Source organism: Oryctolagus cuniculus, chromosome 4 (assembly GCF_964237555.1).
Source record: "Oryctolagus cuniculus chromosome 4, mOryCun1.1, whole genome shotgun sequence".
Lineage (NCBI taxonomy): Eukaryota > Metazoa > Chordata > Mammalia > Lagomorpha > Leporidae > Oryctolagus > Oryctolagus cuniculus.
In genome coordinates this window covers 63,616,276-63,628,621 of record NC_091435.1, presented here as the reverse complement: position 1 = coordinate 63,628,621, position 12,346 = coordinate 63,616,276, and the positions used below count along the sequence as shown (strand labels likewise).

At 41.4% G+C, this 12,346-nt stretch overlaps 2 protein-coding genes across 10 annotated transcripts in view; one reads left to right on the top strand and one right to left on the bottom strand.

The window, feature by feature from the left end:
• Window positions 1-12,346, bottom strand: part of LOC103350624 (HHLA2 member of B7 family) — a 194,952-nt gene that overhangs the window by 31,740 nt on the left and 150,866 nt on the right. Inside the window, exon 1 of one of the 3 annotated variants that reach the window (XM_070072070.1) lies at window positions 2,473-5,318. The exons of the other annotated variants lie outside the window; for them this stretch is intronic. Within the exon in view, the coding sequence (XP_069928171.1) occupies window positions 2,473-2,483 (11 nt within the window). The 5' untranslated portion in view covers window positions 2,484-5,318. Of the gene's footprint in view, window positions 1-2,472; window positions 5,319-12,346 lie in introns of those variants that run through there. 3 annotated transcript variants of the gene reach the window in all.
• Window positions 1-12,346, top strand: part of LOC103350623 (myosin-15) — a 170,990-nt gene that overhangs the window by 153,827 nt on the left and 4,817 nt on the right. The gene's annotated exons all lie outside the window — the stretch shown is intronic.

Sequence of the window (12,346 nt, the reverse complement as noted above, 5' to 3'; positions counted from 1 at the left end):
TACTTTCTAAGAAATATTTTGTTTCAAGAATAGCATATATTTCATTTTTTAAAGATATTATTTATTTATTTGAAAGGCAGAGTTAGAGAGAGAGAGAGAGAGAGAATCTTCCATCTGCTGGTTCACTCCCCAAATGGCCTCAATGACCTGGGGTAGGCAAAGGCAAGGTGCCAGGAGCCAAGAGCTTTTTCTAGGTCTCCCAAGTGGGTGCAGGAGCCCAAGGACTTGGCCATGCTCTACTGCTTTCCCAGGTGCATCAGCAGGGAGTTGGACTGGAAGTGGAGCAGCCAGGACTTGAACTGGTACCCATACAGGATGCTGGCTCTGAAGGCCATGGCTCAAAAATCTGTACCACAGCCCCTGCCCTAATAGCATATATTTGGCTTTAAAAATCCCTAAAAAAAGATATTGAGGAAATTATTTTGGGGCACTACTGTTTTAAGAGTATGTCCTAGATGTTTTTGTAGAATGTGAGATTTTTAGAATGATTATAATGATCCTAAAAAGTAAAAATAGGTACTTTCATTACATCTTATCAAAATAAAACCTAGTTTACAGCTTGATGTTAACTACTAGAAAAAATAATTTAGTATATAACTGCAGAAGAGAGTCTTTTCAAGATGGCTATATACTTTATTATAGGTGTCTGTACAAAAATTAGAAAAAGACCAAAACAAATATTAAACCATAGAAAACGTTTGCAATAAAACATTATCAGTCCAATAGCTTCTCTCTCTGTCCAACCAATAAATATAACATCTGGTAAAGCGAAAACTGTGGTAAAATATTATTATTTATCAAAGTAAGATCTTTATATTTCTTTGTATTATTTTCATAAAAATGAAAGGCTGTATATCACAGTGATTATCTCTGTATAAGAAGATAGTGTTAAACTCATTTTTATATTATGAAGATACATAAGCATGTTATATACTTTTCACCTATGTAAGCCACTGAGAAAATCTTAAACTTAATCATAATCTCTTCAGAAGTTCCACTGTTGGTGGGGATATAAACTAGTAAACCCATTGTGGAACACAGTATGGAGATACCACAGGAATCTGAAAGTAGATATACCATATGACCTAGCTATCCCACTACTGGGAATTTACCCAAATGAAGTGAAATCAGTATATGAAAGAGTTTTCCTGTACTCTCATGTTTATTGCAGCTCAATTCACAATAGCTCAGATATGGAATCAACCCAACTGTCCATCAACCAATCACTGGATAAAGAAATTATGGTATAAATACACTATGGAATACTACTCAAGGGTAAAAAAAATAACTGAGAGCCTATCTTTTGCAACAAAATGTATGCAACTGTAAACTGTTGTACTTAGTGAAATAAGCCAATCCCAAAAAGACAATATCATATGTTTTCCCTGATCTGTGGTACATAATAGAGTACAAAAATTGCAACTTATATCAGTGAAATGGACATTTTGAGAATTGATTGTTGTTTACAGCCCTTTTCTCTACTATTGAGGAATAGTGTTTTCTTCTTACTATTTCTTAAATTCTTTACTTAGTGGTGAGTTAATCTTATAAGGTAAACTGAAACCATGTCATTATAAACATTAAAAAAAAATAAAGGAAGGAGGAGGGAAGACTAGAATGTGGGTGAGAGGGAGGGTAGGGAAGGAAATATCACGATGTTCCTAGATCTGTATATATTAAATGCATGAAATTTGTTCACCTTAAAAATTTTTAGGCCAACGCCGTGGCTCAATAGGCTAATCCTCCACCTAGCGGCGCCAGCACACCGGGTTCTAGTCCCGGTCGGGGTGCCGGATTCCGTCCCGGTTGCCCCTCTTCCAGGCCAGCTCTCTGCTGTGGCCAGGGAGTGCAGTGGAGGATGGCCCAAGTGCTTGGGCCCTGCACCCCATGGGAGACCAGGAGAAGCACCTGGCTCTTGCCTTCGGATCAGCGCGGTGCGCCGGCCGCAGCGCGCCAGCTGTGGCGGCCATTGGAGGGTGAACCAACGGCAAAAGGAAGACCTTTCTCTCTGTCTCTCTCTCTCACTATCCACTCTGCCTGTCAAAAAAAATTTTTTAAATAAGTAATGTATAAAAATTCATCTTAAGTTTAGGACATTACATATACATGTTTATAGTATCAGTTTATCTTCATACTCTCCATAATGACTCTAATATTTGGTACCTTGTCTTGAAGCATACAGTATTTCCTCTTCCATCTCCCTTCCAGCTGATAATCTTGCTTCATTAATTGGGTGTGATTAATTGTGGATACACCTTCACCCTCCTACCAATTCAATCAACCCATAACAGCTACATCATTTTTTTTTTCTTTCTGCTTTTACCCAAGGCCAAACTCTTCACCCTGTTCTGCATCCCATACTTTTCTTCATTCAAGAAATTTGTTCCAGTAATTACATCATTTCTCTCCTGCATCACCAGGTTCTCACTATTAGATCTATTCCATGAGCATAATTGCTCCAATATTCCTCACCTTACAAACATGGGGGGAGAAGTCCACCTCTGACTCTTGACTTGCTGTGTACCTATTTCTCAGCTCCATTAACTTCTTAAAATTATTGTTAAAATAGCTGTCCCCATTTCACTCTTTTTTAAATATATGTTTCATCTCCTCACTCAGCTCCTTTAAAGATTTATTTATTTACTTGAAAGGCAGACCTATGGGGTCGGGTGGGGAGGGGGAGAGAGACAAAGAGATATCAAGATCTTTTATCTGCTGGTTAACTCCCCAAATGGCTGCAACAGCCAAAGCTGGGCCTATCTGAAGCCAGGAGCCAGGAGCTTCCTCCAGGCTTCCCATGTGGGTTCAGGGAACCAAGCACTAGGGCCATCTTCCACTCCTGTCCCAGGCCACCAGCAGGGAGCTAGAATGGAAGTGGAGCAGCCTGGACTCAAATCAGCACCCATTTGGGATGCCAGCAACATACCTGCTAAGCCGCAGGGCTGGCACCCACATTTGACTCTGTAAAGCATCCCTTCAACTCACTCTAGGCTCCTGTCTACAGGACATGTCCTTCTCGGTGTCAGTCAAAGCTTCCATATTGCTAAGAAAAGGGATGCATTCAACCTCATTTTACTTTACCTCCCAACAGCATGTAACATAATTGACTGCCACAGTCCTCTTGCAAGATTCTTCTCTTGGGTTCTGAAATACCACTCCTCCTAGATTTTCCTTTCTCACTTGGGCTCCTCCTTTGCTGCTTCTCTGCTTTCCCTATTTAGGTAGAAATATGGTATGTTCATTGGTCTCCTACTTTTTCCAAACTCTTCTCCAGGTGAGTACTTGTATTCTATGGCTCTGAATTTCATCTGTATCCCAAGGATTCTCAAACTTTTCTACTAAGTCAAGGTCGTACATTCAACTTGATTGTGAATTCATTTGATTTGTGTACTTAGATGCACTATAAGCATCACAAAGTTAAGATGAGCTCCCACCCTTTTTAACCTCATTTCCTTTTCCATTGCTTTGTGTCTAACCCCAAACAAACAAAAAGTTCCTTCTCCACACTTTCTTTTAATAATTAGCACCAAATTTTTCCAGTTGTTTAGGCCAGAAAGTTAGTGATAAATCTTGATTCTTCCTTTCCCTCATTCCCATACCTAATCCTTTAACTAGTCTTTGCTGTTACTAGATTAGATAAGCTCCATTATGCGTCCACTTCTCGCTATTACTATCTTGGTCTAAACTACTATCGTCTCTTATCTGGATATCTAAAAATCGATGCCTGATTTGTTATTATTTTTCTACTCTTGTATCTTTACTGTCAACACCATGATCAAGAGTCATTCTGTGAACTTCTAATAAAATCCTCTGGTGGCTTCACACCACACTCAGAGTGAAATCTGAAGTGTTCACTCTGGCCTCCCAAGCCTTGTGTACTCTGGCTCCCGGCTCTACCCATCCTTGCCTCCTCTGTCACAGCAGACCACAACATACATTCCCAAAGACTCATGAACACAAGCACTCCAGTTCAATGGTCAGCATAAGCATGAGCTGAAAATTGGGTCCTTGAAACTATTTACATTTTTTAATAAAATGACAAATTACAATAACCCATTTTTCATCCAACACAAAGTACTATAAAAATATACTCAACCTCTTGTGCACAAAGCCTTGATTTAGCACTTTGAAATAATTTCAGCATTCAGCTCAATGAGGCAGTTGATCAGCATTTGGCCCTATTTTTATGCCCGTTTTATTTTTAGACATCTACTTTCTTCCCCAAATGCAGAAGAAAGCTTCCACCTTAGATAAAATAAAGCTACCCAACGTGTAATCAGTTCTCTTACAAAAAGGTTCAAATGTTAGAAGCGTCTTATTCTGGTACATTTTAGCTAGAATTCAGACATGAGGGAGAAAGGCAAGAGAGGCAGCCCCTATAATGGAACATGGCAAAAAAAAAAAAAAAAATCCAGATGCTAACACTAATCAGATAGGAGAGAACGGAGGCCATTTATACAAAAGAACAGAACAGCTACCCCATACACATCTTAACTACTGACCAAATCGGCAGCAGCCATCAGAGCTACTTGTGACAATGAGGACACCTCTCTTGTGGTTGGGTCAGACTTTTAGCCTGCACATTAGGAACACTCAAGGCTAGTCCTGATCTCATAGCTGCTGGTTTTCATCTGACTAAAGCCTGAACAAGCCAATTCCCTTTCTTGAAAAAGAATAAGGTTTCACATAACTGGCATCATCAGGCCAGTTCATGAACGCTCTGAAATCCTTTGAGGAAAAGCAGCTTCCCAGGGTGCTACATTCTCCTCTGCATTGTTTTTAAATTCAGTGCAGGCACTGAGCCAATTTGTGAAAGAAGTCAGAAAAAAAGGAAACACTGCATAGCATCCTGGGGATTTCTCCCTAGCATCCACTTAGATTTTAATAGAATTGACTTTGTTTAGACAGAAAAAGAACAATTTTAGGATCACCAAGTCTCTACTCAAAATATCTCCCCAGATGTTTTACAGTGAAATTCTCTCACTTAGGGAATAGATGTATTGGATTTAAACTTTGAATCTCTAGGGTTACTGTTTTGCTGTAGGCTCTTAAAAAAAAAAAAGGCTGGGGCCAGTGCTGTGGCATAGTGGGTAAGGCTGCTGCCTGCGGTGCTGGCATCCCATGTGGGCACCAGTTCAAGTCCTGGCTGCTCTACTTCCAATCCAGCTCTCTGCTATGGCCTGGGAAAGCAGTGGGAGATGGCCCAAATCCTTGAGTCCTTACTCCCATGTGGGAAGACCCGGAGGAAGCTCCTGGCTCCTGGCTTCAGACTGGCTCAGCTCCTGCCATTTCAGCCATCTGGGGAATGAACCAGTGAGTGGAAGACCTCCCTCTCTCCCTCCCTCCCTCCTTGCCTCCCTCCCACCCACTTTCTCTCTCTCTCTCCCTTCCTCCCTCACTCCCTTCCTCCTTCTCTCTCTCTCTCTCTCTCTCTCTGCCTCTCCTCTCTCTGTGTAACTCTTTCAAATAAATAAATAAATCTTTAAAAAAGCCAGGCTAAGATAATAGGCAAGTTCATTTTGGGGGCTGTCAGAAGTATAATTGCAGGGCAGAAAGAGTGAAGGAAAAGGAGAATGAAACAATGAAGAATGAAAAGCAGATACTAGATTTGCTGGCCACAGCATTTAAACAGAAAACAAAGTCACTTACTCAGTCACAATATCCAGGCATGCTCAATAGAACCACAACGTTTCATAATAAACCCTCAATAGAAGAGACCCAAGGAGATTTATCTGTAAGCTTCCCATCTTTGTCAGTGAATTCCTCACCCGGTGTTAATCCTCATGCTCTTTCTGGTCAAGCACCTGGCCCCTTGGGACAGCCACTAGGGAAGCCAGATGCAAAGCCTCACTCTATGGCATTTTAATTGCATGATTCAGTGTGTGTGAGTTTGGAAATACAGAGCTGGGAAAGTTGCCGTCCAAGAATCTCCTTCTGTTACACCCGGACTCTGCAGCAGCTGCAGCTTCTACCATGGAGGGTGCAAAGTAGACAGGTAGACAGGATCAGCTGGTAACAGTTGGAAATGCGGCAATGGCATAAAGACATGGGCTCTTATTTCCAACCAGTTGAGGGTCAGGAGACAGGCAAGGCTGAAACCACATAAGGAGGCAATGAATTGGGGCCAATAAAAGTAGCTGTTATTAAAATGTCACTTGGGGCCAGCACCGTGGCAGACCAGGTTAAGATGCCATTTGTGATACAGCCATCCCAAATCAGAGTACCAGTTTCAGTCCTGTCTGCTCTGCTTCTCATCCAACTTCCTGCTCATGTGCCTCAGAAAGCAATGGATGATGGTACAAGTGCATGGGTCCCTCCCACCCATGTGGGAGACCAGGATGGAACCTGGCTTCAGCCTGACCCAGACTTAGTTTTTGCGGTGATCTGGGGAGTGAATCAGTGGATAGAAGATAACTCTACCTCTCCCTCAATCTGTGTTGTTCTGCCTTTGAAACAAAGATAGATGGATGGATGGATGGATGGATGGACAGATAGATAATAGATAGATATTGATCTTTAAGATGCCACTCACTGACACCTGTGTTGTGGCACAACAGATTATGCCACTGCTTGATACTCTGGCATCCCAGATTGGAATGCCAGTTTCAATCCTGGTTGCTCAAATTCCAGTCTGGCTCCCTGTTTTGAACCCAGGAAGGCAACAGAAGATGGTCCATGTGCTTGAGTCCCTGCTTTCCATGTGAGAGACCTGGAAGGAGTTCCAGGCTCCTGGATTCAGCCTGGCCCAGCTCTTGCTGTTGTGGGTATTTGGGAATTGAACAAGCAGATGGAAGATCTCTGTCCCTCTGTCACTCTGCCTTTCAAATAACTAAATAAATCTTTAAGAAATTCCATTTATCTAATGTCTAATATTTTGCTAATTAGCAGTTAAGCACCTACCCAAATACTGTGACCTGTGCTGTTTCCATGCATATATTACGCAGCAGCTGCTGCCTGTTCTCATAACTGCAACATTTTTAGAAGATTGCTCTCGGATGATGGAAGTTGTGCTTCTGGGAATTGTACTCCTTTGTTACTCCCTGCCCCAGTGGTGGCTTCAAGGCAAGAAACAGGCCTGTTCTTTAGTGCAGTAGGTTAATCCTCTGCCTGTAGCGCCAGCATCCCATATGGGCACCGGCTCATGTCCTAGCTCCTCCTCTTCCAATCCAGCTCTCTGCTTATGGCCTGGGAAAGCAGTAAAAAGATGGCCTAAGTGCTTGGGGCTTTGAACCCATGTGGGAGACCTGGAAGAAGCTCCTAGCTCCTTGCTTTGGATTGGCCCAGCTCTGGCCACTGCAGACATCTGAGGAGTAAACCAGCGGATGGAAGACCTCTCTCTCTCTCTCTCTCTCTCTCTCTCTGTCTGTAACTTTACCTCTCAAATAAATAAATAAAACCTTAAAAACAAAATGCAAGAAAATTTCTAACTCTTGACCTCCCTGAGTTCACGCTGACCCTTCACTGGAAGCCACATCCAGGCTTAGCTTCATTCTCTGCCTCATCCTGCTTCCCATACTGCCTTATGGGCTTCTTACAGGTAATGAAAACACTCCCTCATTACTTGCCCATGGATCCCACGTTCAGTGATGTTGGTCCTCTAGAAGCAGAGTCTACACATAGTGTTTTTATAGGAAATCACATTGCACAGAAGGACCCAGGGAACTACCATGGATGCAAAGCGAAGTTTCAGTCTATACTCCAATCACAGAACATTTCTTCTTGTGGAGAGGGTAGATTATATAAACCTCCTCAGTAGCATTCTTTATAGGAATTTAACTGTATTATTTTGTTTTGCTTTAGCAAAGAATGCTGCAAAGCCAAGAACAAACAAATTGTGAGGATAACAAGACAGACAGCGGGCATTTGTTAAATACATAAAGCTAGTGAATAAACAAGACTCCATGAGTGAACTGAGCAAGGAATGTGTGCAGATATAAGGCCAAGTCTTATGAAGATTGTCACGTCTCCCTTTGTAAAACATCAACAGATGCCTATGACACACACAGTGCCTCTGGACAGCCAGTTTCTTGTTTCCATTCTACACCTACCAGTTCACTGTATTATCATCACTAAATGATTTTAAAAAATGTTACTTTAAAAATGTTATTTTAAAAAATGTTATGTTAATTGATCAAATGGGAGGACAAGAACAAAATTGTTTCTAACAACAATTGAGATAAATAAGATAAATACAGGCTACATAAAAGCAAGTCACATAAATGAGGAGAAAAAAATTGCTATTGGATTAGGTGTCCAAGAGACAATTATGAAAAACTGAAAGCAAATTATAAGGTCTAAAAGAAATTCTATTCTTTTGTAACAATTTGAATGCAAAATTCTTTGATCATTTTCAAGAAACAAAAACTTGAAGAACAGAAAATGTATTATTGATTTAGTTTGTGCAAGAACCATAATACAGAATATCCAACAATGGACCCTATATTCAGAACATGGCCTTGGCTTCCTCTTCCTCCCCAAAAAAACAAACAAAAGAAAAACTAATAAGTAGATATTTTTGTTTTAAAAAGTTCACACAGGCTTTGGTTTAGTGGTTAAGACGCAGTTCGGGACACCTCCATCCAATACCAGAGTGCCTGGGTTTGAGTTCTGGGCTCTATTCCTGATTGTCAGCTTCTTAATGATAAACACCCAGGGGGACAGTTTTTATGATTCAAGTAGTTGTGGTCCTGTCACCCATGTAAGAGACCCAGATTAAGTTCCTGTCTCCTCCAGTGCTGTGGCATAGAAGGTTAAGCCTCTGCCTGCAGTGTTGGCATCCCATGTGGACACCAGTTCAAGCCCCGGCCTTTCCACCTCTGATCCAGCTCCCTGCTAATGCACCTGGGAAAGCAGAGGAAGAAGGTCCAAGGGGCCCCTCACCCACGTGGGACACCCAAAAATTTCTCCTGGCTCCTGGCTTTGGCCTGGCCCAGCCCTGGCCATCACAGCCATCTGGGGAGTGAATTGTCAGATAGAAAATTCTCTCTCTCTCTCCTTCTCTTCTTCCTCCCATTCCTCCTCCTCTGTATCCCTGCCTTTCAAATAAATAAATAAATCTTAAAAAAAATTTCCTGGCTCCAGCTGAAGCCTGGGCCAGCCTCACCATTCTTGGAAGATCTCATCTGTTTCTGTGTCTATGGTCTAATTAAAAATATATAATTTGGATACCTGCTATGGTTTACATGTGACTTGTTCCACAATGTTTATGTGTTGGAAGCTTGTTTCCTCAGGGCAGCACTAATGAGGTGATGAGACATTTAAGAAGTGGACTTAGTGAAGGTCTTTAGGTCAGGTGGAGGTGTGTCCTTGGAAGAGACTGTGGGACCCCATACTCTCTGGCGGTCTGTTTCAAGACATCATCTTTCACTCATGTTCACACCATGATATGAAGCAACCACGAATGCCCTTGAACATCTGCAACCATGAGCTAAATAAACCTCTTTTCTTAATAAAGTTAATCTTCCTCAAGGATTGCATTTTAGTAATTAAAAATAGATTAATGCAATATTGAACACTATTTTTTCACTATATCAGCTTCTGGATCTAATCATGTCAGATGCAGGACTTTCACTAAAGTAATGAAAGCTCTCAAATGACACAGTAAACTCTCACCACAGATAATAAGACACAAAGATTCCCTAACATACAGGAAGACCAGCAAAAACTGAGGCCAGTGAATCTGGGCTACAATGAATTACCCTCCTTCCTAATGTTTGTTTTAGGTTTATCAGCTAACTCAGATATCATAATTCTACCCTATACTTGTCACAGCTGTTACACTGATATATATTTTTATTATATGGTGAGTGACCTATCCAGTGTTCCTCCTTGCCAGTATTTGATTAATCCTTCCCACTCACCTGCTGTGTCATATTTTCTAATCCAGAATTTAGGACTCTACCTTGTACATTATTAAGGTATTGGGATGGGTGACCCATACCTGAATGCAGAATGAAAGATTTGGTGTTAAGAAAGGAAAAACCCAATCTTTAAAGGACTTATTCCTAGATGTGTATACTGCTTAGACCTTTCATGAAGTTATGCTTTATAATGAACCATTTTCTGGCAGGTACTATGACTATGTACACCTGAATTAGGGGCTTTCGGTGTTTAGATCTCAAAGATATAGCTAACCCTTGAGCTGTTACACAAGAGGAGAAAGACTGCTGATCTGCTTCTGTGTACACAGCTTGGTGAATCATTTCTGAAGCACAGTGGTTATCATGTTTGCTTTGTAGCAGTGAGTTTTCTACACAGCTCAAAGTCAACTTTGCTGAATAATTTCTGTCTGAAAGGTTTTATTATGTCAGCCCTGTCTTCTATCCATAATGCATTCTAAAGTTTGAGTCAGAAAATATTTAAAATCCTGGGAAGCAGGAAAAAATTAAATAGATTTACTCTGACTTCCTGGAAAATAGGACTAAGCAGTCTTCGTATTGTACCTGACATTGTCATCCAGCAAGCTTAACATATTTTCTGCCATTAAAAATATACAATGTGATCACCACCTATGAGTCACAAATTGGACAGGGATGAGTCAGTCCCCAATTTCAAAAGCTCAGACTGGCACCAGAATATAGGTGGATTATATAAACAGATAAATCATAATATTGAGACACAGGAAGCAATGAGGACTCCCACTAAGTATTGTGGAAGGACACATGAAGAATAGTTGAGACTGATGGAGGCAAGATTTTTAGTAAATATTTGCAAAGCATCATCACACAAGGAGAAACAGGCCTGAAAGGAAGAGCAGAGGGAAGCAGATGGGGGTAGATATTCTAGACAGACAACATAACAGAGATGCAGCGGCCAGAGAGAGCATGGATCATACACAACACCAAGCAGGCCATGTGGAAGAAAAAAGGACAGAAAGGTATACAAGGGATAAATCACCACCATTCTGTATGCCCCATTAAGCAAATAGAAAGCTAACAATGAATTCAAATGTATGTTTTAGAAAGATCATACCAGTGGGGTTATACTGGTTGAAGAAAAAGAGCCATCCCTGAAACATCAATTAAATAAATGTGACAGGAAACCATTTTAAAAGCAAATTTGATAATATGAAATTGACAAAATATGCAAGGACACAGAGAGAGATACTAGGATGATCTCCCTGCATTCCTGCTAACGCCACTCATTCTCTGCCCAGCCCTGTGCAGGTTGTAACTACCTTTAGCTGAAAGGAGGAATGAGAAAGTGCGCAGAAAAGGTAGCTAAGACAACCCTGACTGGCTTCTGTAGATTTGGGAAAAGAGGGCTGGGATGATGACTATCATATAGTGGATTGGTTAGAACTTTCTTGGAAATAATTCCACTGACCATATTTACACGACTCTTCAGCCTTGGACTCAAATGGCACTGTCCAAATGTCCAGTTTTTCCTACCTCTAACTCTGAGTTCCAGGGAAGGAGGAAAGTATGACCTATTGAAATCAAATTGAAGAAAAAAGAAAACAAAATTACAGTTTTGTTTGTTGCCAGGATTTCTGTGGAAAATCATGTGGCTATAAAAGACTTAGATCCAAGAAGAGAACTTGATGGAAAATCCTTTCTCTCTAATGTAGGAGCATCAATTAGATGCCTGGAATATTAGCAGTCATACAACTGATGTGAGGAAACGAGCATGGTGATTAAAAAGCATGACAAGGATGAGGGAGGAGAGGAATGGGAAGAATTTGGCTGTGTGGTAGCATTACTGAAACCCTGTTCTTGCCTGGTCTAGATCCCTACCTCTAGGCTTCCTGTTATTAATCTTTTCTCACATCATAAGATGTTGAAAATTATATTAAAGCGAAAGACATGCATGTGCTTCATAAGAATAACAAGAACAATTGTGTTTTTTTTTGTTTGTTTTTTACAGGCAGAGTGGACAGTGAGAGAGAGAGGCAGAGAGAAAGGTTGTCCTTTTCCTTTGGTTCACCCCCCAATGGCCGTGGTGGCTGGCGCACCACAGCTGATCCGAAGCCAGGAGCCAGATGCTTCCCCCTGGTCTCCCCTGGGGTGCAGGGCCCAAGCACTTGGGCCATCCTCCACTGCCCTCCCGGGCCACAGCAGAGAGCTAGACAGGAAGAGGAGTGACCGGGACAGAATCCGGCACCCTGACCAGGACTAGAACCCGGGGTGCCGGGCGCCGCAGGCAGAGGATTAGCCTATTGAGCCACAGCGCCGGCCACAACACTTGTAAAGCTAAGTTTTGAAGCTAAAACAAACAATAGTTATGAAACACTGGAAGTTTGTAGCAAGTTTAATGTGCTTTATGTTTTTTATGGTGCATTCTAACAGCAAAATCACATCACCATAGAATTCCTATTTTTCTTTAGTGTTTATATTAAAAGGAATAT